This window comes from Eulemur rufifrons, chromosome 19, assembly GCF_041146395.1.
Source record: "Eulemur rufifrons isolate Redbay chromosome 19, OSU_ERuf_1, whole genome shotgun sequence".
Taxonomy (NCBI): domain Eukaryota; kingdom Metazoa; phylum Chordata; class Mammalia; order Primates; family Lemuridae; genus Eulemur; species Eulemur rufifrons.
The window spans coordinates 85,184,187-85,209,453 of NC_091001.1; the positions used below are offsets into that span (position 1 = coordinate 85,184,187).

A 25,267-nucleotide genomic window follows, 5' to 3' on the forward strand; every position below is an offset into this window, starting at 1 on the left:
CCTTTCCATTTTTCTAGGTTATTTTCCATTTCTGTCAGGTGATATAATATAGCTCTCTGACTTTTATTTCTATTGATTTGCTAGCAAGATTGTTGTTGAGGGCCATTGGGCTCATTTTTACTAAGGTTAAATTGTTTATATTACATTTTTAATTTCGTATAAGCTTTTAAAAAATCAGTGATTTCTTAGGTATGCACAAGAATTGTTTGTGCACTAAATCCCATAATCTTGAAAGAATGATTAGTGATTTGGTCATGAATGGATGCTTTCCTATTCTTCTTAATTGTAAATCTAGTTTGGCAAGCTTTTGTACTGTGGGTGGGTGTCTGATGTCACTGGTTATTTAGAGTGTAAGTTAAATTGTAACAATTATTTGTTTTTTTCTTTTTTAGGTGGCTTCACAATAACAGGTATGAATTTTTAAAGTCTAATGCTAATTTTATTTTTACTGTCTGTTCTCGCCATATGTTATTTCATTTTAAAAATAATTTCTCATTTTTATTTGCTTTTAATGAAGGAAAATACCTGTATGGTAAGACTTTTTTTAAAAATGTTTCTTTATTTTCCCCAAATACCCTAAAAACTCAAACCAAACAAACATCTTATATAATCTGCATTAACGTTTAACTGCAGCAATGGTGTGCTCTTGCTGGTTTTACACATTTAACATTTACAAGTTAACAACGTGTGTGTTGTGTTTATTGATGAGCAATTCATATGGTGAAACTATAATTGTTCACATTTTAACACTGGTCAATTTACAAATGTTCATGTAACACCAGTGATGCTCAGTGCCATGATAGATGCTCCAGAGAGTACCAGAGTAATTAAGACACAATTGCTGGCCTCAAAGAAACATAGGAGCTGACATCCAAAACTACTGTGTGGCCCAAACTTAGGATCCTAATAATAGATCATGCCATGTTGGGAGAAGACAGAGTAGTCTCTTCCCTTCATCCCACCACACCAGTCCAAGCCGCTCTTTGGGGACTTAGGTTTTAGTATTAATAACATGGTAACGAGTAATATTTCTACCACTTGAAGTCTATTACAGTGTGTTCTATAAAAACTCAAAATGCCAATACAATAGTGTAAAACCCTGAACTACAGGATAGTACTCAGCTTGTGTTGATTGCATTATTTAGCACAACTCTAAAGCTATTTTCTTGTGTATGAAAGGCAGATACTTCCTTACAGCACCCCCTTTTGTCTGTAAATGTCTCCTCACCCCTTCAGAGTCATCTATGCAGATTTAGAGAGAGAAAAAAATGTTTAAACAGTAGCTCCAATTTGTCTGAAGCTGCAGGTTGAAGATGTCTCCAATGGCCTACATGGCATTTACCAATATATTGTGCAAATATCAAAATTTTTCAATATATTGTACAGATATAAAAATTTTGAAATCTGAGATCCAAACAAAAATATTTAGAAGAAAAAATTTCCAAAATTTCTAATAGTGAAAATACCATGGCAGGAGTTGGGGTTAACTTAAACCACTGTTAGTGTAAACTCATGAGCAAGTGGTTCCAACGTGATTCTGTCCAAAGTGGAATTTTCTAAATATGGGCAATTTCACATTGGTTGTTAGCTATCTACTGCTTCTCTCCAGACACAGCATCTAATGACAAAATGATTAATGGACTTTCAGAGATACAGAAATTAAAAAAGATGAAATTGTTAAACAGGACAAGTCCTCATATTGGATTTTTAAAATCTGATATATCTGAAGCTCTCTCTGGTCTTGTCTCCCCAATTCTGCACTACAGAAGTTTATTTTTTAACACAAGTGCAGGAATTTACATTTTTTTTAATTTTTATTTTCTTTTTGTTATTCCATCATTTTAACTCATTGAAGTCTTATAAATATTCTGATTCTGTCGCCTAAGGATGAATTAGTTATCCTTGAGAAAAGCTGAAACTTGGCAAGCCAGCCTTCATGACTCAGTGAAGTCATTATTATTTTAAAGTCAACCATTGTAGAAGTAGTATGCTATCTAGTCCTATGCAGCCTGATAATGAAGCCTTCATGAAAAATATTTGGCTATAGAATGCCTTGTTAAAATGCATTGATGGGTTTGGATATCTTTCTATCTTCTTTATCGTTGGATATGTCCAGAATTTGTTTTTAGGGCCTTCCTTCTGTGTCACTTGAATTATCTTCCCTTTTAGTATCTCAGGTAATGGGATTTTAGTTTTTTTTTCTCAGAAATTCTTCATATCAAGTTCTATAGTATCTGTCCAACAATTTCCAACATTTCCTACCTTGACTATATATCTTGCATCAAAGATGACAGAATCACTTCCCCTAAAGTTTTCTGTCATTTCGTATAATTCATTAAGTTCTTCCTTAGGACTGAAACTTTAATCTGAAATAGCAGTTTTTCTATTGTTACCACATCTTCCCAAGACTTGAAATTGATGCAGTTAGAAACAAGAGAATGGTCCAGAACTCTCTAGAAATTTCTACATTGGCCTGTCCATTTCTCCTTTCCGAGAAGCTGTCTCACTTTACTAGACCCTTCTCCTGAATCAAGCTAGAATGCCCAGGATCCACCTCTAAAACTTAGGTCTGCAGAGTGAAAAGCAGCTTTGAAAGCCCTAAAGAGTTTTTCTTTGAAGTCAGTTTGAGGCTTTGAAGTCAAGGCTTTGAGATGCAGGGACAGCAGAAAATTAATCTAGCCCTTGGACTTTGCCTGCAGCTTTAATTTACATGGGCTTGTGCAGCTGAGTGTGAAAATCTAAATTTGAAGCAGGATAAGCCATTTGATCCACAGTCTAAGGCCAGTATTTCAAAGTCTCATTAGTAATGGACATTAAGTTCTAAAGGTGCTTTCAGGATTTGCAAATCTTTATTGGTTGTTCCTAGACCTTGCCTCATTGAAAGGCCCTTTGGACCTATGATCTTATTTCCCCTTGACCTTCCGGTCATATGACATGATAATGCCCTATATATTATAGCTCGTTAGAGTTTGTAAAGGACTTCTTATTCATTATATCATTTCATTACCAACCTTATGGAGTAAGACTTTATTGGCCTTACTTAGACAGGGAGGAAATGAAGGTTCAAAGACTTAATCAGTCTAACCCAGATCACCCATCCAAGAACTCAGAGCCAAGCCTTGTGTTTTTAAGTCCAAGGCCATATGATGATGGTTCTTTCCCCAGTACTGTTCTATTCCCTCCCCCTCTAACCCCTTTATTTTTACCTGCATCATGAAATTACACACTGAACCCCTTTTCAGTCCAAAACCCAGATATGTCTCATGAATCCCATTGTTGTGGATTCCAGCCAAATGAAAACTAAAGGAGATCCTGAAAGAAGGAAAATAAAGCATGTAAATATGGTTTTTGGCTGGGTATGGTGGCTCATGCCTGTAAACCCAGCAATTTAGGAGGCCAAGGCGGAAGGATCACTTGAGGCCAGGAGTTCAAGACCAGCCTGGTAACATAGTGAGACCCTGACTCTACAAAAAAATAAAATATTTTGGAGTTCCAGGCTACAGTGAGCTGTGATCACACCACTTTATTCCAGCCTGGGTGATGAGTGAGACCCTGTCTGTAAAAAAGTAAAATAAAATAAATGGATATTTTAATAAATTAAGTATTCTACCTTAATATGGAGAGGAAATGATATGTTTGATCCCCAAAATTTCTGAGACATGCAGCTATAGAGTTCCCTAATTAATTAAAATTATATATCAGTCAATATACATCTTTACTATTACTCCTCCAATCATATTATGTTCATCATGTAATAGACTTCATAAGGCCCATGGCTTTTTAAGGAATCCAAACTATAACAATTCTGAGAGCTGAAAACATAGATTAGAGGAACAAAGCCCCTTCAGGTTCAACTTCACTTTACAATTGGGGAAACTGAGACTCAGAGGAGAAAGGCTTTGTCCAAGTTTACACATATGAAAGAGTTGGCACTGAGTCCCAAGTTCCATTATTCCCAGGCCAGGAATGGGTAGCTCCTGGTAGAAGCAAACAGCAAGTGAAGCTGGACGTCAACTAAACTGGCAGATCAATGAAACCCTAGGCCTGGTTAATCCGAACAGTTGTGATGATGGCTTACAAAACCTGCAAGTGTATTTACCATTCTCCCCTTCAGACTTCCCAGGAAATAAATGTAGTAAGCATGTTCCCAGCTGTTATGTTATTTGACCCTCAAACAAACCTATGACATAGAACAGGTTCTGTAATCCTCATTTTACATGTGGAAAAACTAGAGAAATAGCCTACTCAAGGCTATAATCTTGGCATTAATAGGCTTCAAAACCAGGACACCTGTCACTACACTAAGTGCTTTCTGTTGTTCCATGATGCCTCTGGAAGCAGTGACTTAAAGGACCTGGATACTTTATTTGGCACACCTGAAGGAATGTGGCTGTACCTCCTACCATAAGACATGTGGTTCATTAACATAGTCTGGTTTGGTTCATGGAACACCTGCCCCATCTCTTGGTCCCTTCTGTGACCTATGTAGGGGTGACCTATGACCACTTAATCCTCAAACTAACATTGCTTGCCATGTGTGCATCTGGGTGTGATGTTTACTTTACTAATCCCACAAAGCTCTGATAGCAAACCAGTGCAATCCATTCTGCTGATTTTCTTCCTGTCCTTTTGCTAGGCCAACCTGTCTTCAGGAAAGTTCACGCTAGAGAACATCCGATTCCCTCTACTATAATCACCTTTGCAGGTACTCATTGCATCATGGCCCTTGAAACTCACAGTCTTCACGTGTTCTTTGGCTCTTAAGAGACAGTACAGACGTACATTTTAGCTCCATCTCCTCTGAAACATTGCTAAATAACGGTGTGACTTCTCTGGCAGCTGGGGGTGTGGTGGATTGCAACACAACACAACCACATCAGGGCAGAACAGGAGGCATTGTGGAGGGAGGGGGTTGCATGGACTTAAAGAGAAAATTGATCCAATGGCTTCCCCCTCTCGAGTTTCAATACATTCCAGATTTCTTGCAAATGTGTCTTCTCACACATGAGTTTTTCATCCCAAGTATAATGAAGTTTCTTTAAAAGCTGAGCTGTATTTCTTCCCAGAGCCTGCCTGTCCTGCCTCCAGGCAACGTGGTGTCAACTAGATACTTTTAGGTGATTGTACATCTCTGGGGTTTCTCCATAGGAGAATTAAAGGAACATTGACAGGGTGACTAGAGGATTACACAACTATCCCAGATCTAGTATAGTTCTAGAGCCTGCTGTCATCTGACAGCACTAAATCTCTGGAGGAGGACAGGGATATTTGCTCTCTAATCTTCACTATCACCCACCCCTGGCCATGGCAGGAGAAAACACTCTGCCTGACCCAGTAAGACTTTCCTCATCCTCACATCCCACACCCCTGTTCAATAATCATGACACCCTGCCCTGACTATGGAGTCGTTCCAGAATATTCCTCATGGAAATAAAAGTACCAGTTTCCTTAGGCCCCAATCAGAGAGGCCCTCCAGGTGCAGGGATCTCTGCTTTCAGACTTGTCAGCACAGTTCTGAGTGAAGGATTAAAAGACTCTTGAGCAAATTATCCCACAGCTGGCCATGTACCCTTTTCCAAATTCTACATGGTTCATTGGGATTAAAAATTGTGACCACATTAAAGAATACCAACAGGAGCTCCTCAGATACAGGTCTCAATAACGAGATCGCCCCTGTGGTGTGTTGTTTTCTAATAGGGATTCCCACTCTCAGCCCTTCATCTCTCACAGTGAGGCTTTTAAATGCAGCTTGAACCAGAGTTCATTAGAAGCAGCTTTTTCAAAATTCCACTTTTTTCCCAGACTCCAGGTACCTGTTAGCTTTTATCATTTGTTGCTGTTTGCAAAATCAATTACTCAGGAGAAGAGTGATTCCCCACTAGGGATTTTATTGCAGGATTGTTTTATGTCCTGTCAATATTGATTTTAACAGTGGCTGTTAATTATACATTTGATCTTTAAATTGTTTTGGTTGGTTAAGACTCTGATGTTATGTAATTTATTTCTAACTTCTCAATAAAGTATGCCAAGTTTTAAAAGTAGTCATCTATACACACACACATAGAGAGAGATAAAATTAATTTTCTCCATGTGAGAAACAAAAGTAAAACAACAGCATGTTGTCACTCTGCGTAAGTAAGGAAATAAAACTGACCTTGACCATAGTAAAAATGACCTATGTTGGATGCCATGCTCACAGTGAAAAGGAAACAAACATAGTAAATGATCAAAATTTTAAAAATGCTGTTAAACCATTTCCCTATTCAGTAAAAGGTATCTAAAGAGAGGACATTTTTTAAAAAATAGACTCAGCTCTCATTTTTGCCAGTGTCAAAAATCTAGACCGTAAATGCTAATTTGTCAGTATCATTGTAGAACAATAATAGGATCTGTCCAGCTGCTATCTCTCAGTCACATATAAGTTCATGATACTTGTAAAGTAAAAATAGCACTGCCCCTTCCATGACTCTGTGCCATCGTACTTTGACTTCTCTCAGCCTGGAATGCACTTACCCCACCACCTCCTAGCCATCCTTACCATCACCTTCTCCTGGTGAACTTTTATACATTCTTCAAGGCCAATTTCAAATAGCTGCTCTTTCCTGAAGCCTTCCCTGACTCACTCATGCAGAGTGAGTTGTTCCCCCTATCCTGGTCCCTCATTCCTTACGATGTTGTACTAGAAATTGTCCATCTAAATGCCTCTCCTCCCATTAGACTGTGAGCTCCTCCTGCTGGAAGGCAGAGGGTGGCAGAAGAGGTCTTTGGCTCTGCTGACATGGTGTAGACATGTGCTCAATAAATACAGGGTCCTTTTTTATAGAGAGAGCAAATAAGAGGCTTTGCTAACAATGAGGTGAAGAGTCACACAACAAATACCAAGCACCTACTATTACATTCCATACCTTGTAACAGGCCCTGGGAGATACCACAGTAGTTCCAAGTGCAAGGAGACATACTATTCTATTAATATCTCAGCAAGTTTACATGCTGGACATTAGTATGTCAAGGTAATTTATTAAAAATAAAAACAGAATATGAGAGTATCCATGTTCAATACACACATTGAATATTAAGGAATTAATTTAAGGTTAGAGTGGTAGTTCCTAAATCCCTAATCATCAACCAGGAGATATTTCATGCAAGAAGAGGTAAGGTTTTGAAAGATAAGTAGAATCTACACAGATGTTGATAGCAGGGCTTTTCCCGATGGACAGACAATGGGATAAAAGTGTGCTATTAAGAAATCCAAGTCAGTTTCGAACAAAAGTGTAGCAAGTGATAGAAACAAGGTACCTCACTTTTATTTATGTTAGTATGAAATCTATTAAGACAGTATTTCCTTAATTTTTATCATTCACATACCCCATTTACAATTTTTGCTTTGGTTGTATATTATTCACTTAATATAATTTTTTTAATTGCCTCGTTTTTACTCACTAAATTTATTTTTAAAAGAAAACTTTAAGTCACTAACACAAGGAAAACTAGTACCATTTTTCATAAATAGAAAGTATGATTTATTAGGTCATTAAATATGAAATGTCCAATTTCAAATCAAAAGTTTATAATAATAAACTTATTATGTCTCAAATAAGAAGCAGTACAATTAATCAAAGTATGCACCTAAGCTATTGACAGTTTTGCCATCTTAATGGTAGCTTGTTTACACCAGCAGCAAAGAAGCCTAGAGAGTGAGTGGCAATGAAATTGAGAAAGGCATCTTCCACAGCTTGTTGAGAATTGAATATTTTTCCTTGCAAGAAGTGGTCCAAAGCCTGGAAGAAGTGATAGTTGGTGCAGGGTCTGGTGAATACGGTAGATGACAGAGAGTTTCCAAGTCCAGCCTCTATAGTTTGAGCAGCATTGTTTGTGTGACATGTGATCAAGTGTTATCTTGCAAGAGGATTGACCTGTCTCTATTGATCAGTCTCGCTGCTTACTGGCAAGCATTCTAATCATTTCATCCAGCTGGTTGCAGCAGACATCCGCTGTAATCTATTGACCAGGTTTCATGAAGCTGCAGTGGATAATCCCAGCACTGGACCACTGGGCAGACACAATGAGCTTTTTTTTGATGAATATTCAGTTTTGGACTGTGCTTTGGCACTTCATCTTTATCCAATCATTGTGCTGAACCCTTGCGATTGTCAAAAAGAAGCCATTTTTCATCACATATAACAGTATGTTGTGGAAATGGTTCGCCTTTATGTCGTGACAGCAAAGAAAGGCAAGCTTCGAGACAATTTCTCTTCTGAAGCTCCTTTAATTTACGCAGAAGACATCTATTCAGCTTCTTGCTGATTTGTTTCACATGGTCCAATATTGTTGGAATAGTAATGTCAAACCTTGCTGCTAATTCACGCATCGGTTGAGATGGATCCACTTGCACTACAGCTTTCAGCTCATCATTATCCATCTTGGTCTAACGTCACCCACATTGCTCATTTTCAAGATTAAAATCACCAGAATGGAACTTCTCAAACCGTCGACATACTGTGCATTCATTAGTCACATTCTTCCCAAACACTTTGTTGATATTTCAAGCTGTATGCGCTGCATTGGTTCCACGACAGAACTCATATTCGAAAATAACACAAATTTTTGACTTATCCATGGTTTCACAAAAATTGCTCTAAAAATCTCTGAAAGATAATAACAAGCCAAAGTATGTTTTTGAAAGAATGAGGATGTACCTTCACAATAAAAATAAAACAAGAAGTGTCAAAGTGGTATGTCAGAGATAGCAACTGTCAAACTTAGTGCTTAAGGAAAACAGACATTTCATACTTAATAACCTTAATAAAAAATTTTAATGGAAAAAATGCTATTAAATTCTAGCTAGATAATGTCAAATGCTCTATGCCTGAGAACTATATTCTCTCTCTTAAAATAGTAGAAACCCAAATATTAAGAACTAGGTAAAGATATAGTAGCACCAAATTAAGCATTTCTTCTTGATCAGGACTGAATGATTATTGAAAAAGAAACTTTTTATTTACTGTATGACTTAATTTCATTTACTACCATTTCCATTTATTTAATACCATGTTCCAAACCAATTTCATTTTGTGAAATGCTGCACTAAACAATGCTACCACATCACCTTTCTTTCATAATTTATCTATTTTTTCTACCTAAATTGCCTTGTATCCCATTAAAAGTAACTTATTGTTTATAAGTAAACTACAGAAAAGAGAGCCATAATAAATATTCTCTGCCAATGGCTTTACAATTCAAATAGATATCCAAATTATAATATTTCTTCTTCTGGGAAAATAATTCTTAAATGATACAAGTCTTCAAGACATCCATGGTCAGCTGAAGTTTTGAACAAAGACACTAATGTCACCTGCTGCTATGAAAACTACCAAAAACATTATCCTGGGTTCAAGGGTCAGAAAGCAGTGGTCAACAAAATTTGATTGATATGAACATTGGATAAATTGGACTTCGTGTGTCTCAGCCAACGCCTTGACTAGACACATAATTTTACAAGGACAAATCTTAGAGACCCCAATCAGAAACCTTTGCCTTCCTTTGGGTCAGAACTTCCCAATCCTACTGTTAAAAACATTACCAATTTTACAGTTAAAATTTATGTCTTTGTCCCTCTCCTTTGCCTCTGCTAACATTCAGCAGCTTCTGCCCTGTCCAAAATCACCAAGTCTTCATCTAATTTCTTTGGTGCCCTGTAATCACTGGAGATAGAAAAGCAAATTTTAAAATAGCCTTCTAGGAAGACACTATTAAATGTGTACTAAAGAATTAATCGATATGCTACATTCTGCTTTTTCCTGTTTTTGGTTTTGATACTTAGTATATAAAAGACTGGCAGTGCCTCTAACCCATCTGCTCCCTGCCCTGGCAGTGAGCAACTGGGCTAGGAACCATTCTCTGCAACAATTGCTAAAGCAACAAATGGAGCCATCATAGCAGGGTTCCTCAGCAGAGGGGAAGCCATGGGTCTTTGGAGGGAATGGGAGGTGTGGACTTCTGCAGAAGCTGATGTCTAAAATGCAAAAGGCAGGAAGCCTGGGCAAGAAATCCCTCTGTTTCGGATGTCTCCGCAGTCAACAAACAGCCTCTTGTTGCAGGCATTTGTCCAAAGTCCTAGAGGTGAGGGCATCAGGGCTGAGGTTTTTCCATATGACCCATACTGTTTCCCTGGGGACAATGTTCATTCCACTTGACTCTGAGAGGAAGTAGCCTGTGTTGTTCCAGCATCCTGGGCCTGAAGGATAAGAGTAATTACAGGACTAGCGTTTGTCCTTCTTATGTGCATGGCCTTTTCAGTCTGGGATTTGTCCTAATGACCTTCACACAGAGAGAGCCAACTGTGAGCTTCCCCTCATTAATGGATTCTTGGATCCATTAACATTTTCTCAGCACCCACTAGCCTCTCCTGGAGTGTGAGCTACATGGTGGTTCTGGAAATAATCAGGCTCACATGGTGAGTGAGTATTAACTCCCTAGAGGACTCACCCTCGCCCTCCCTGTTTACTTTAAGATTAACATGGTCAAGATTTTCCTAACACAATTCGGCTTTGCACCAGAGAGAGGAAGCACTGGAGCCCAGGCATCTTACAAAAATACAGAATGGATGTTTTGCCACTTAACTTGCAACAGGGGCTCTTGGCAAGTGAGAGGCTAAGATCAGAATTTCCTGTTCGCATCTCTGTAGGCCTGGGGTATTTTCTGTTGTTGCTAGAAAATGGAGAGGAGGAGGCCACACTCTCCCATCCTTCAGGTCACTGTAGCGCTTTTACTTGTGTTTCCCTTGGGTCATGTGCTGAAGGAATGTGTACAAACAGCCAGCTGAGCCAGCGCGACAGGGACCAGCTGGGTGATTCCCTCAACACAGACAACGTGCAGGCAGAGTCTGTCTCAGTGCTATGCCCCTGTGCATTACTGTTCCTCAACTGCATGAGCCTAGATTGTGGGGCTTCATATTCACCTGCTGTCACAGTGATATGCTGCACAATATGACAAGTGTCTGTCTAATTCCCCTCCAGCCTCATGATCTCACCCAAGGGACATTTAGTAGGTCATTAGGGCTTCCTTCCTCCTTGGTTTTCTTGTGGTAAGATCCAGGGATTTCCAAATAAAACAGTACATTTGTCACTCTCTTGCCTTTCCCTTTCACAGACGAATATGATGACAAGCAGCCGCTGACCAGCAAGGAGGAAGAGGAGAGGCGCATTGCAGAAATGGGGCGCCCCATCCTGGGAGAACACACCAAGTTGGAAGTGATCATTGAAGAATCCTATGAATTCAAGGTATGCTCAACACATTGCCCACTGGGGAGCCAGGCCCACCTTGGGACCAAAACTGTTCATAGTGTTGGCCTAAGCTGTAAGATCCATCTGGAAAGAGAGGTAGATGTAATTTCAGGAACTGGCTTACTAATTGAGAGGCCTTTGGAGCCAAACTGGAATTGTAGAGTTAGTAGGGAACAAGCTGGTCCTGTAAACTAAACAGCTTCAGAACGAGGGCCTGGCAGGAGGCATCTGTCACTGCACAAGGTCAGAGGTGCCCCAAAGGCAGGTGCTATCTGAGGGGATAGCAAGGAAAATGCAAAGATGGATTCCAGGAGATTGTTATGTGTGGAAGAAACCAAGCTCTATTTGAAAAAACTAACTGTCAGAAGCAAAGCATCCACACTGCTGAAAATTAAGAGGCTTCTGTTTTGGAGGAGGGGGCTGGTAATCTCTCTCTAAGGAACATCCTACTGACAAGTTCTCATTTGTGTTGTCATCCTCTTCATACCTGAGGCCATTTTAGCACAGTCAACATCCTGAAGGTATAGTGCCTGCAACCAGAGAGTTTATAGTTGAGCTGATAAAATTGGATTCCCAATTCTCTAGATAATGAAAGTTATTTTTTCAGAAGTTGACTACATGGGCCTTGGGGTGGAGCTTAATTAAGCCTTTGAGATGAAACTTCTGTGGATCCTTAGCTTCCCCTTCTGCCCCTACCCCTGCCCCCATCCCTTCTCACTCACACAGTCCTTATATCTGAGAAGACAGTGAGCAGAGAAATGAAAAAGTACATCGCTTCTCCTGCTTTCCAGAATTACAAACCCAGAGCACGGTGATGTTTTTCTCGCCTGTTTTGCAAAAGCAGACACTGCTCTTGTTTGAAAAACCAGAATGATGATTCCAAAAGGGAGAACCAGGCCACCAACGTAGAAACCTCAGTATTTTATCTGGGTGGTTTTTTTTTTAATAGTGGCCTCTTTTTATTTAGCTGGGTCCATTAATTATTTTTTAAATTTAGTTCACAAATTGAGGTGTCTGATAGGAGATAGGTGGAAAGCAAAATGTCTTTGCAATTATAGTGGAATTTTTTTTAAAGATAAAAATGCAATTAAACTTTCCCTTTCAGGCCACTGAGAATCTGTTAACGCTTCCTTTGACTCATTCCCATAGAAAGAGAGTGCAGGGATAAACACTGGAACCAAAGCTTTCTAGGGAGATCCTGACATCAGAACCCACACATCGTATGATATGGTACCCTGGCTTGTTGCACAGCCATGGCTGGAACATGCACACATTCCCTGTAATTCCAGAAGTACGGGAATCTCAGATTGTCCATTCCTGTGGACCAATCTGTCCATCTCTTGTCCAGGTGTGTCCAGCCTCACTCTTCCTCTTTTCATTTGGAATGACAGGACCTAGTGCCACTTGCTACAGCAGAGATTCTATGAGTTGGCATTTCCAAAGCAAGGTTCCCGCCCCCATCCTTCCAAGGGTTCTCATGGGGAACTGTGTGTTCTTCTTCCTTATAGAATAATCCATAACCTTCCCCTTCCATGCACCTATGACAGGAAGTGAAATCATGAGAACTTCCTTTAGAAGTATTGGTTTAGGTAGGGCAGGGCACACTCTTCCAGGCAGCAACACTTTCTTGGATCCAAAGCTTTTTCTGATAGCCAGTCCAAGACACTTTGCGGGGGTTGTTTCTGAAGTGTCCTCAAGCCTCAATTTTGATTTCATATTATTTGTCTAAGAAACTTCTTTTTCTAGAACATAGCAGTTTGAAAGAACTTGTTCAAAGCTCCCAAAACTGCATTAGAGACCCAAACTGGGGTAATACAACGTCCCACTCTGCTTTGCCCACTGAGTTCTCGCTTACTATGTTGTGACTGAGGGCATGCTTTACTCACGCCTATTGCTGAGGGTGAGGTTTTACAATCTCTTGAAAGTCTAGAGCAGTGAAGAACTGATCATTGGCATTGAGGAACCCTCCAGGAAAATACAGACAGCAATGTCTGAGTCTAGATGTCTGAACATCAGATGCATCCTTATTCACTCCAGGACAGGATTCATATGCAAATTAAGTCCTAGGAAGCACCCTGACTATCCCACAGTCTCCCAGGATTACCATGAACAAACGTTCAAAATCTACCCTGGGTTTTACACATATATAAATGTTTAGTATATCTTGGAAATTTGTTCTTTCGCAGATATTTCTTGAGGAAAGTCTGTGTTCAACTGTTTATCAGTTCAGCTGTTTATCTCCCAGGTGACAGAGTTCTCTGCCTTGGCTTCAGCACAAGAGAGAGTTCCCCTTTGGAGAGAGCTGTCCCAAGTTTCCATTACATAAGGGAAAATTGAGGTCATTTCTTGTTACAGTCTACACAGCACTTTGAATTTGTATCAACCAAGATTCTAAGACTGCTTGATGAGATGTAGCTGAGTTGAGAGAGGAAAGACAGATGCGTGTCATGTGCTTCAAGTTATGGTGGCCAAGAACAGTGACTGTTAGAGCTCTTATCAGGGGCACCAGCAGTTCTAGACACAAGGCTAGAAGCTGAAAGGTCACTATCATAAGGACACACAATCCAGCCAAGAATAATGTTGCAAATACAGAGTGAGCCAGTTGGAGATGGGCCGTTTCATGTTTATTATCTTCTCAATGTTTCAAGTCAGTTCCAGTGACTCTTCTTGAGCTAACATGGTTGATATTATGATTTGGCTTTGGCCTTTCTTGCAAGCCCCTCAAATCGCAGTTTCCTTACTCCAGTTAGCTGATAACATACTCTCTCTCAAACTACAGTCAATTTAGGTACACTGCGTTAAACATGTACAGAGTTTAACCTAAGCAAATAATACGTGTTTTCTGCCTCTTTACAATGAGTGGAAGTTCGAGGATGCTCTGACAGTAAGTGTGGGTGTTTGGTAGACTAGTCGGTGTGGTAGTTTCTCTGGGAGGAGCAGCCTCAATGCTGTGGAAATTACCCCTTTTCCTGTAGTTGCCCTGATTTGTGGTAGCGCTTTGGGTGCATCTGCTTACTTAGTATTCTTGTGAATGCTTGGCCGCTCCTGTTGTTACATTAACTGAATGTAGAAAGCTAGAGAGTGCTAATTGTACAAAACGAAGTGCTTTAAAAGTTCTAAAGAAAAATAAGGGGTATGCAGCACAGTGCCAGTAAAGCAGGGGAAATGCAGGGCAAGGTAAATTGCAATGTGCCTTATACCATAAGAATTAACCTTGTCTTGTCTTGTCTTGTCTATTCTTGTTTGCAACACAAGTAGGGTGAGAGTGGAATTCTCTAACAGCCACCAGGCTGACCAAACGAGTAGCCAAAGAAAAGTCCACTTATTGATAGTCTTGTAGCAAGCAACCTTGAGACTCTGCTGTCTGGCTGCATTTCATTGATAAACAAAAACCCAAAATAACAGTTTTTGGTTTCATAATCTGTCTGTTACTTCAGGCTATTCACAGGTAGTGCTGAGCAGAACATATATTAATTCACTTGCAGACAGCACACTATAGATGAAGTCAGTAGAGAAGCAAGTTGGGACAGCATTCAAGGAGAATGGATGGGCTTTTGCAACATCTGCTATTCTAAACACAGAGGCTATTCTTCATTGGCTGTTAGTCAGTGAAGGAGGCTTGTATTTGCTACAAAGAAGTTTCCATTTCAAAATGTTTCCAACTAAGAACCATGCTTGTTTGCATAATCATAACAGTGTTTGATGTCAATACTGTTGTTCTGAGCCTAACATCTGCTACCCTTTATATAACTCTGGGGTTTCAAAATCAACACTCTCTTAGATTTCCTGAGGCCTTAAAAAACCCAGAAGTTATTTTATTATTCTTTTCAACCTTTCTAGAGTACTGTGGACAAACTCATTAAGAAGACAAACCTGGCCCTCGTGGTTGGGACCAACAGCTGGAGAGAACAATTCATTGAAGCTATCACTGTCAGCGCGGGTGAGTGCCTTTCTCAGCATGTCACAAACTAAAATGGCCCAAATCTGAGCTGAGTTTTCCTACTGTGACTACTGGGTCTATGGCAAAGCAACAAAGGGCTTCCATGCTAAAATTAAAAGAGAAATAAATGCATTTATTGCATGTTTGCACATTTTGGAGACTAAATTAGACATCTAAGTGAAGCAAATGTCTTCAAACATGACATTTTTCTCCATCTATATTGCATCTGTCTCTCTGGAAATAAGATAAATTTAGAGCCTTTTGTGTCTCTAATTCACTGATAGCCAGTCACGAGGCTTTGTCTGGAAAATTCCCTGAAAGCAGCACAAAGTGGACAAGAGAAGGTCAGAAAGAAAGTAGCAAAATCCCAGGCGGGAAAGGAAGCCATCAAGGCGTTTTACCACTACCATCTGCATCATTTTACACTCTCTTCATCAACATTTAACAAATAAGTGGTTGCACTGGCTCTAGAAATGGAAATAGAATCACATTCTGTTTCTTCCTGTACAAGCGAAATGTAGAGTTTTATTTAGGAAAACCCTACAAAATGAAGTGTTTTTCAAACTCAAGGAGTCACAAACCTGAGGAAATTAAATACAGAAAGAAGTATCCCTTTCCTGTATTGTCAAACCTTGTCCATTCTCTGTCTGATTGTATAAAGATAGAGGAAAGTCCCCCTTAAAAATTCATGAAAGCAACACTATCCTGGGATTGTTTTTCCCAGTTCTTCTGCTCCATCTACACTGGTTCTTTCTCTTGAGAGATCCCCGCGGGCTCACCGTCTACAGTTACAGCTAATGCACAAAGCTAGAGTTTTCTAAATATGTAGTGATTCCCAAGCTGTAAAATATGGAAACAGCGTCACTAGCAGTTGGACCGTGACTTCTAACACAACTCCCTCTTTCCAATCTGCCACAGGATAATTTGACAGATCTCCCAGGTTCTGTGAGAACAGAGGGTGGTAAAAAATTTTATGCCTGTTTATTGTTAGTGCTGTTTATAATCATGCTTTGGTTTCTTGCAATTGAGTATACAATGGGATTTTATGAACATTAAATGGTTGCTAACTGCTTAGGAGAGTGGATTTGGAATTTGCACTTAAGCTGCAGTGGGGGAGTGGGAAACTCCCTCTTTATGGCTTATATTTTTCTATAAATCTAAGATTAGCATCTGAGGCATGAGCTCTACTCCCTCTTTACAGAGAGAAGAACTAAACAGACAAAAAATGCCTCGAATAGGAAACTGCTGACGAGGCCAATCATAGAAAACATTAAAAGTGAACAAACTGTTTTATGGGCTTTGAGATATCAGAACTGAAATGTTAAAAGCAACATAAGCCTTATAGTGAACCATTCCTAATGGTTTCCAGGTTTTCTTTAGCTGCAGATATATGGCCATTAGTGTAATGGTCACGGGCTGGTCATGATTCATTCGTTTTTCTGTATGTCAATCATTGTTCTTGGTGCAAAGTAAATGACAGTGAATGAAACAAATACCCCTGCCCAACTGGGGCTTACAGTCTAGTGGAGGACACAGCAAATAAGACAAATGAATTAAAATAAAGTGTATACATGATGGTGAGCTTGTCATGGGAAAAATTTAGCTATGGAGGGAGACAGGAAGTGTGTCTAGGAGCTGCAATTTCAGATAGATGGAAGACCCCATCAATAGACACACTAAGGCCAAATTTGTTTTTCTAGCAGTGGAATGGCTTTGTATTCGTTCATTCACATGTTTTTATAACTCTCAGGGACCATGGAAATAATTTTTGACCAGTCTATAACAGTGGAAAAGAGCCGCTTTAAACAGTGAGTGAGATTCTGCTGCCCACAAGGCCAAAGTCATGTTATTTGATTCTGGTAAGAACAGGAATACAGAGAAACAATTATAAAGATGTTAATACTGCCTTTCTTGAAAAAGATAGATTTTAGTTTGCAAACACTTTCATATCTTGTGTTGAATTAAATCCTCCTTTTCTATTATGATTGTTCTTACCTTATTGAAGAAGAATCTGAGTCTCAGAGAGGCAACTTGACTTTGGAGCATAGCTCAGAGCCCTGATCTACTGAATACTGTAGTCCAATGTGCTCCCCACTCCCCTTACAAGAAAGAGAAATTTCGAAGGGAAGAAAATTGCTTCCCCACCTCTGTCTCGTTACAGAGTGACTGGCCTTGTCATGACTCCTGGTGCCATCATGTCATCATTTCATGATGGGACTAACTCCTGCCTAAACCTTTTGAAGAACTGTTAATAAATGAGATACACAACCTCTCAAGTGTTCTTATTTGTCACGCAATATATTGTGCTTTAGGTTTCTATATGGCTGCTTGGGGATAAGGCACAGTTGCAGGCTGCTGGGTAAATTGAACTTATTTACAATTTTGAAAGACAACATATCAGAAAAGTAAGCCCATGTTTTAAAGGCACCAAATTTACTAAATTATGTGAAAGGCAGTTTTAAAAGCCCAGCATTTGTCATTATGATTAAATGTAAGTGTCTAAAGAATGTTAGTGTTCTTAGGTTGTCACATGGACAATAAAATTTGTAAAGCAGCATTTATTGAAGATAGACTTTCATTGGATTTTAAAATTTCATGGCGAAATGCTTGAAGATCAGAAAGATTTGCCTTATTAAAAATATTAAATTGCTTTTAAAGGGCTCTACTGAGAGGTTTTTTTTTGTTTGTTTGTTTGTTTTTTTTTTTGCTATGCAATTTTCTGTGCAATATTGATTCTGTATATCTTGCTAAACAAAAATAATAATTTTGTAAATAGGATTTTGTTTCTCTTTCTCACTAACTAGTTTCAAGGTTTCAACTCCCTGGCAGTCTTTTTGCTCCTCTGCTTTCTCTGGATTTCATAGCTCAGTACCTTGGCCTCCTATGACCATGTTTCTGAGAACCAAATTCTTATAGTTCAATATTTGAAGAATTAAAGTACTTATAAGAATCCAGAGATTAGGAAGGGATTAAACAGTCACATCCCAGTGGTTCTCCTTCTGTTACCTCCTGGGTTGAATACCAGGAGTGGTGGCATGCAGTAGCGAAGTGACTGTCAAAAACTTGCAAGTCATGTCCCGTGCCACCAGGTGCTTTTAAGATGTGTTAGCACGTGTGCTTCTAAATGAAGCTAGCATTCGCTGTCTGTCCAGCTTGAATTTTCCCCAGCTCCCTCTTCTTCTGAGTATCTCTAATGGGGCAGGATGGTGGGTTGACATTAAGAAGTTGTGTGCCAGGTGGGATACAACAGAAAACAGGTGTGTCAGAGAAGCGGGCAGACATTGGCTGGATACAGAGAACCAGGGTGCCAGTGCCAATTCCACAGCCACCATATTCTTCACGATAGCCTTGGGCCAAGGGAGGTGAAAGAGGGAGTAATCGCAAGGCTGGCTTTGGAGACAGATATGAGTTTGTGTCCTAGCCCTAAAATATTCCCTTGGTGACTCTGGGCAGATTACTATACCTTCAGAGCTCAGTTGCTCATATGTAAAGTGGAGATAACTGTGCTTCACTGATAGAGTTGCTGTAAGGATTAATTAAAACAATGTGTGTTTTCATAAGGACCATCTGTACATTTGGATACCAAAATTGGTTGTTTGGGAGTCACATCTATTGAGATTCTGCACTAAAATATAAACAAATTTTGTGCAGATGCAATTAATTCAATTTAATTACTAAAATGGGTAAGTAAATAAAAACACACTGACCTTTTTCTTTCATAGTGAGTATCACATATGCCATATTGTAAATAAGAATACTGAGATTCAGAAAAACAATGTCATTTGCTGAAGAAGCAAAACTGGTAAGGGGCAGTCCCAGGATACAAATCAGCCCAAGATTTTCTTCAGTATGAAGGGTACACTTGCTTGCTATGCCTGAGGCCTGAGTGTGTACAGACAGACACACACACGTGCACACACAAACACACATGTAGGACATACCTATAGACATGGATACATACAGACACATGTGAACATACAGAGGTACATATGCAAATACAAACACATATTTGGACAGACACATACACATATATAGGCACAGACACACAAAACACATGCATACAGAGACATGCACATACACATTATATGGCATGTATTTTTTTGGATATTTGAGCTGCAGCTTGAAATAGGAAGTTTTTCTTTCCCCTTAATGTTTAAGTTTCTTCACAGCCTGGTTCATCGTTCCTTGGGGAGGATGACAGGCAATTCCCCGAAGAACAATGGGAAGTGTTTGTTTTTCTAAGTGCATCCATAGGCTTCTCCTGCATACTAATTTGTAACATTCTTTGAAGAAAGTCTACACGCCACACTCTCTTTCACAAAATAATTTTAAATACTCAGCACTAAAGAGCTTGCTGAAATTCTTTTACTTTTGATGTAGATAATTCATTTGCATATCAGATATAGTATCTATTGGCATCTTCATGATGAAAGAATACTCAAGGTTGACCATAAAAAGCCTCCTTGTAGTCTTGGTTCTGGCTCTTATCAACTGTATAACCCTGGCGAAGTATTTAACCTTTCTGAATTTTAGTTTCATCATCAATAGAATGAAAAAGTTGGACTAGTCTAGCTTTAAGATACTATCCAATAGTGACATTTTGGAGCTCTGGCAATGACCACTGTGGTCTTATGGCATCCCTGATGGTATTGTGCTTCATGGCCCACCTGGTCTTGGCGTGGAAAAACATACCCTGTCCTCGCTCCGGCTCATCTAAATTAAATATTCAGCACAATAACAGCATATACTCCATATCTATTCTCCTACAAAAAAAGAGATGAGAGAATAGTCAAAGTTTAGCCTCAAAGAAAACCAAGTGAGATGATGATGATTTGGAAGTGATGATTTGGAAGTGCCTAATTTTCTTCCTGTTCCATAATCGGAACTCAGGAGTGCTGGTGCAATCTTCTACAGTACAAGGGAAGACATTCGACAAGAGGCCAGGCTGGTGCATCCAGGTGACCAATCTGCGCTCATTATACTTCACAGTTAATTACAATAAGCCAACTTCAGCTGCATAAAGAAGTGGAGGGCATGGTCACCCAAGCGTACCAAACCAATATGGAGACTAGTTCAGTTTGGGGAGTGCTTCTGTCATCAGTCCCTCATCCATGCATGCTCTGTGGATTAATAAGTATTTGTAATTAAACTGAATTTTTAATATCAAAAACTGTCAACTCATCAGCGCCCCTAGACAACACTTCTCTTGAATACTTGTCAGCCTGAAGACTGATCCACTCCAAAAGTCCTAAATGATAAAAAAGAGTTTCAAGGGATTGCCATGCAATCTGGTCTAAGCAAGAATCTTTCTAGCATCTCCTCTGCAACTGAGCATCATTACTGTGGGGAAATTCTTATTACTTAATGTGTTAATCCTAGGTCATCTGAAAATCCTATTTAAGCAGTTAAAAATATCCTGCTAGGTCAGGTTTGACACAGCCTCACTGTTGACTATAAAACAACCGAAAAAGGGAGAGAGTGTTAGGAATTTGGGGTCTCATTTTGCCCTGTTTCTTATGCGACAATTGAGATTCTTAATCCTCCTTTGCCTAAAATCATAGGCTGACTGAAGTTCATGAAAAAGGATTATGGTTTCATGAGAAAAAGTAGGCTCAATTGCCTTTAAGAAAGTTAGTCAAAGACGTATGTATGAAATCGTGACCCACTTTTTGCTTCAATAATGTTAGCATTTATTGTCTGTCTACTACGTGGCCAGTACTTTGTCTGCATTATTTCTGTTCCACACGGATATACCCTGAGCTATGTAGGTTTTGTCCTAAGTTTGCAGTTGAGGATCCTGAGGCCCAGAGTTGGTACATAACTTATTCAGGGTCACACATCCAGCAAGTGGCTAGTTGGAATATGAATCCCTATCTCGGTGAGTCTAACGCCAGTAAGCTTTCAGCTCAACCCTAGATGTCCCTCCTACAATTTTAGTTCAGGTCTTAAGCAGTCTCATTTCAGATGAGTTAATTCAGGACAAAAGGGATGAAGTTAACAAGCCTTTTAGTCTCGGTTACACACGGGGAAGTTAAGGGTTTGCACATTTGTGCACAAGCCTGGGACAGAGGTGCAGAAGGACCAGAAAGAATAGAATCAGTCCTAGAAAGTGGTCAGGATCAGTCACGGGACTTCTTAGAAATTTCAGGTTAAATCTGATCATGAAGAACCCAGAGGGACTTCCAAATTGTTTCTGCAATCTAATAATTGTGTTTGTATCTGCTGCTAGAAATTGTGTCAGGTCTTCTGAAACAAAATGGAATCAATGCTCATCCTTTTATCCAGGCTCCTCCTGGTCTTCCCCTATGATATTATTAGTTATCCAGGTAGGTCTCTTTCACGCTTAGAATCACTGGCGTGTTTAAACAAAGAGGAACAAAGGTTGCATAGCAATTATTTGAAACTTGAACAGGAAATGTGAACAAGACTGCTGCCATGCAATTTAGCTCTTCTTCTTTCATTATTTAACTAAAATATTCATATTCTTTGTAATAGAGAGTTCATATAATAGGTATGACAAATAAAGTGTTTAGATTTTTTTAAAATTGTATGTTGGAATCTTTGGCTTCTCTGGACATTTGTGTCCAAATGATCAAAGAGCCACCAACTAGTTGTGTGGCTCTAGACAAGTTCTCTAACCTCAACTGTGAGTTGAGAGGCTTGGAAAAGATGACCTTGTGAGTTGTCTTTGGGGCATGGAAATACTAAAGCATCCCTATCCCTTGAAGAACTTCTCATTTTAATAAATAAAATGTCAACTTGCTTTCCATCATAATGCTATTTGCAATTTAGCATTCTAACTTTAATTAGGATGGAATATCTGCCCTAGACTACATGATAGATACAATGTGTAATTACACCAACTTGGCAACAAGTCATTTAAGATACCTGATGCTTAAGATACACTGTTTAATGGTCATGTTAAGTAAATTTGGTAACTGTTCTTACTTGCTTTGAATAGGATGTCAGAAAGTAAATCTTTTTTAACTTATTAGAGCCCCATTCAAAACCACCCTCACTGGAGTATAATTTAGTTATAATTTTAATGTTTACCTTTAAAGTATAACATTTGAAAAGTATTTTATCTTTTATAAAACCTTAGTTATTATTATTTACAATGTCACTCATTATATTTTAAAGAAAACATAAATTTCTACTTTAGTTTAAAGAAGAGAGGTTTTATTTTCACAGAAAATTAAGTTTTATCATCTCTACAATTAGAAAATTATAACCGTATAATTCAATGTTTTCTAATTTGCTTTGACCATCAGAAAGCTTAGTGAATTCTTTTGCCTAAATGTTCAAAATTCACTCAACTCCAGTGTCTAAAAGCGTCCTTTATGTCTGCTTTCTTCAGACATTTTTTGTCCTATTTTATCTTAAAATACCTTACACTCTATTGATAGGTACAGATCTGCTCAAGCCCTGTTAGAAGTAGGAAGAATCTAAATTTTAAAAAAAAATTAACAACAGCAAATCTGTCTTGTTCATCATTATTTCTCTAGCACCTAAGACAGTGCTTGGCAATGCTGAGTCTGTGTTGAATAAATAATGAATACATTTATGTGTGAATTAATGTTTTCTAATCCATATATAACTGGATTAAAAGCTTGTTTTCACTACGTCATACTGCTGTGTCTGATCTAGAAAAGTAATCTATATAAATACATACTCACAGACACACATATGCCGTATTTCAAAAAAGAGTTTGAGACATATGTAATCCCTATATAAAAACCCATACATACACATGATATGTAGATATGCATATTCATGTATTTACACACATAAAATATATTTATCTGTGTGCATAAATTAGATATGCAAATGCATATTTCACATATTTGTGTCAATCTTCCTAAATGTTCTTACTAGAATTTTTTTACTTTTATTTAGCTGATAATGATCCTAAGAGGAAAAGAAGAGGACATAAATAAGAAAGAGGATGAGAATAAATTCCAGAGAGAAACTATTTATGGGAGATATTCTAGGGCCACACCAGTAGATAAGCACAGCAAATCTAGGATATCTATCAATCTTCATATGTCAGTGGTAGCAGGATAAAATGTTGAATCAGGTAACTTCCGCTCCCATTTTCAGAACAAGGAAGGTCAGCTACACAGGGGTGGGAGTACAAGAGGGCAGGAGAAAAAAGCAATTATTTTCTAGCCCCTGGATATGCTTTAGCTGATATTTCTGAAAAGAATATTGGCTCGTTGGGCTGTTTTTCCTCTTAAATTGCTTATTACAAAATCTTGAGGAAAACACCATGTTGAAGGGCTCCGGGATGATTCAGCACGCCTATTTGTAAGCCCGAAGTCACGTCTGTAATGCAGCTTTGTCTGGAGAGGCAGCAGCTCAGCTCTGCAAACAATGCGCCATCACTGGATCCAGTAGCTCTTTTGTTGGCACGGGCTGCTGCAGTGTGAATACAGTTTTGGTTGTTGCTTACAAATCAATGCAGAAGGCATGGGGGATTTTTCATCCCCTAGCGGGATCCTTTGTACACTGTTTTCAGGGGGGGAAACATTTCGGCATAATCAAAAGAAGTGGAAGGATGAGAAGACATAGCCACCCCCCGGCACACACGCACACTCCCCATAGGCAGAGAGGAGCCACATAAAAGAGACTTGCGGCATTAATTCTTGCTGTTCACAGCCTGCTCTCTTGATAAAGACCTTGTCATTGCAGCTCCAGCCTTGAAAAGCCACTTGCCTGAACCAACTTGGATACACACACCCCACCCATCCCATGTGTCTCCCCTGCCTTGCTTTTGCTGGTTATGTTGGGAGCTGCTGTGTCCTATGTCCTGTTAGAGCACAGAATCTTGGCACAGAGCTAGGAAGGAGCTTACCGATCAGCTATTCCAACCTCCCCCCTTTTATTTTTGATAAATAAGAACCTAAGACCAGAGATGGGAAGAGTTTCCTCCAAGGTCACACAGAGCCTATTTTAGAACACCGTGCAGCACTGATCCCACTTTTATTTTGGAGTTGTAGAACCAGTGCCTTAACCCCCAGACATTCCATGTCTGCCCACTGAAGTTATTTAATGACCAATCAGCTTCTTGGTGATGTTGGATTAGACAAATCAAAGACTGAAACTTTCCTGGGCCAACTCCTTGGCAGCACTGAATGAGTGAATGGCTTCAGCCTTGGTGAATAGTTGTTTTATGTTCACACGAGCCTCGCAGCAGCCCCATGCAGTAGATATTCATGAACCCATTTACAAGAAAGAGGGAAACAGAAGTTGGGATAACACTCTGACCCATGGGTTCTGATTCCCACCCAGGTCAGTCTTCTTTCCATTTTGTCACACTCGTGCCCCCAAGAATTAATGCCTGTAGGCCACAGGCTTATTTCTGTTCTTTACACTCTTGTGCTCAAGCTGTTTCCTCCATGTCTGGCTGTGTCTCCTCATTAAAGTCTTAGCTCACCTGTCACCTCCCCAGAGGGGTTTCTCAACCCCTCAGTCATCTGACTTCGTTATCTTCATAGCCTGTATCAGTACATGAAATTACTATATTTGTTCATATAATTTCTCTTTTAAAATCTCATTTATCTTTTCAATAGCACAAAAGAGTAAGTTATACTAGTTTGGCCAACTTAGCTATGCCCATTTTCCATAAGAGAGATTAAGGCACACAGAGAATCTGCGAGGTGCCCGAGAACCAGTAAATCTTGGGAGCCTTCTTGTTGTCAGCGAAGGGCCCTGTTCACTGGGATCTCATTAAAAATCCCAACAGAGAGAAGGAAATAGGAGCCAGCAGATGAGGGTGGCCCTGAGCGATTGCAACTACTTTGTATTGTGCAAACCCCAGGCCGTCATTAGAATCTTAGATACTCAACATGTATAACCACTTTGCCAGCCAGTCCCCACTGGGATTCTCCTCATTTTCAGATGCGGCAGACAGCCACAGGAGAGAGTTATTGTCTTTGCTGAAGGGCCAGAGTCCTTCCTATCAATATTGGCTACCCACAGACATAGATGTTTGCCACCAAAATGAGGAGAATCCCAATGGGTCCTGAATAAACCACTAACAGAG

The 25,267-nt window shown here is 39.4% G+C and overlaps 1 protein-coding gene across 16 annotated transcripts in view; it reads left to right on the plus strand.

Annotated features, from left to right (window-relative positions):
- Window positions 1-25,267, plus strand: part of SLC8A1 (solute carrier family 8 member A1) — a 293,109-nt gene that overhangs the window by 235,296 nt on the left and 32,546 nt on the right. For 4 of the 16 annotated variants that reach the window (XM_069493974.1, XM_069493975.1, XM_069493970.1 and 1 more), the window contains 4 exons: window positions 393-410; window positions 4,637-4,705; window positions 11,149-11,279; window positions 15,123-15,222. In XM_069493974.1, the coding sequence (XP_069350075.1) occupies window positions 393-410; window positions 4,637-4,705; window positions 11,149-11,279; window positions 15,123-15,222 (318 nt within the window). Of the gene's footprint in view, window positions 1-392; window positions 411-517; window positions 533-4,636; window positions 4,706-4,765; window positions 4,779-11,148; window positions 11,280-15,122; window positions 15,223-25,267 lie in introns of all 16 variants that reach the window. The other 12 variants (XM_069493979.1, XM_069493980.1, XM_069493977.1 and 9 more) reach the window with 6 other exon arrangements.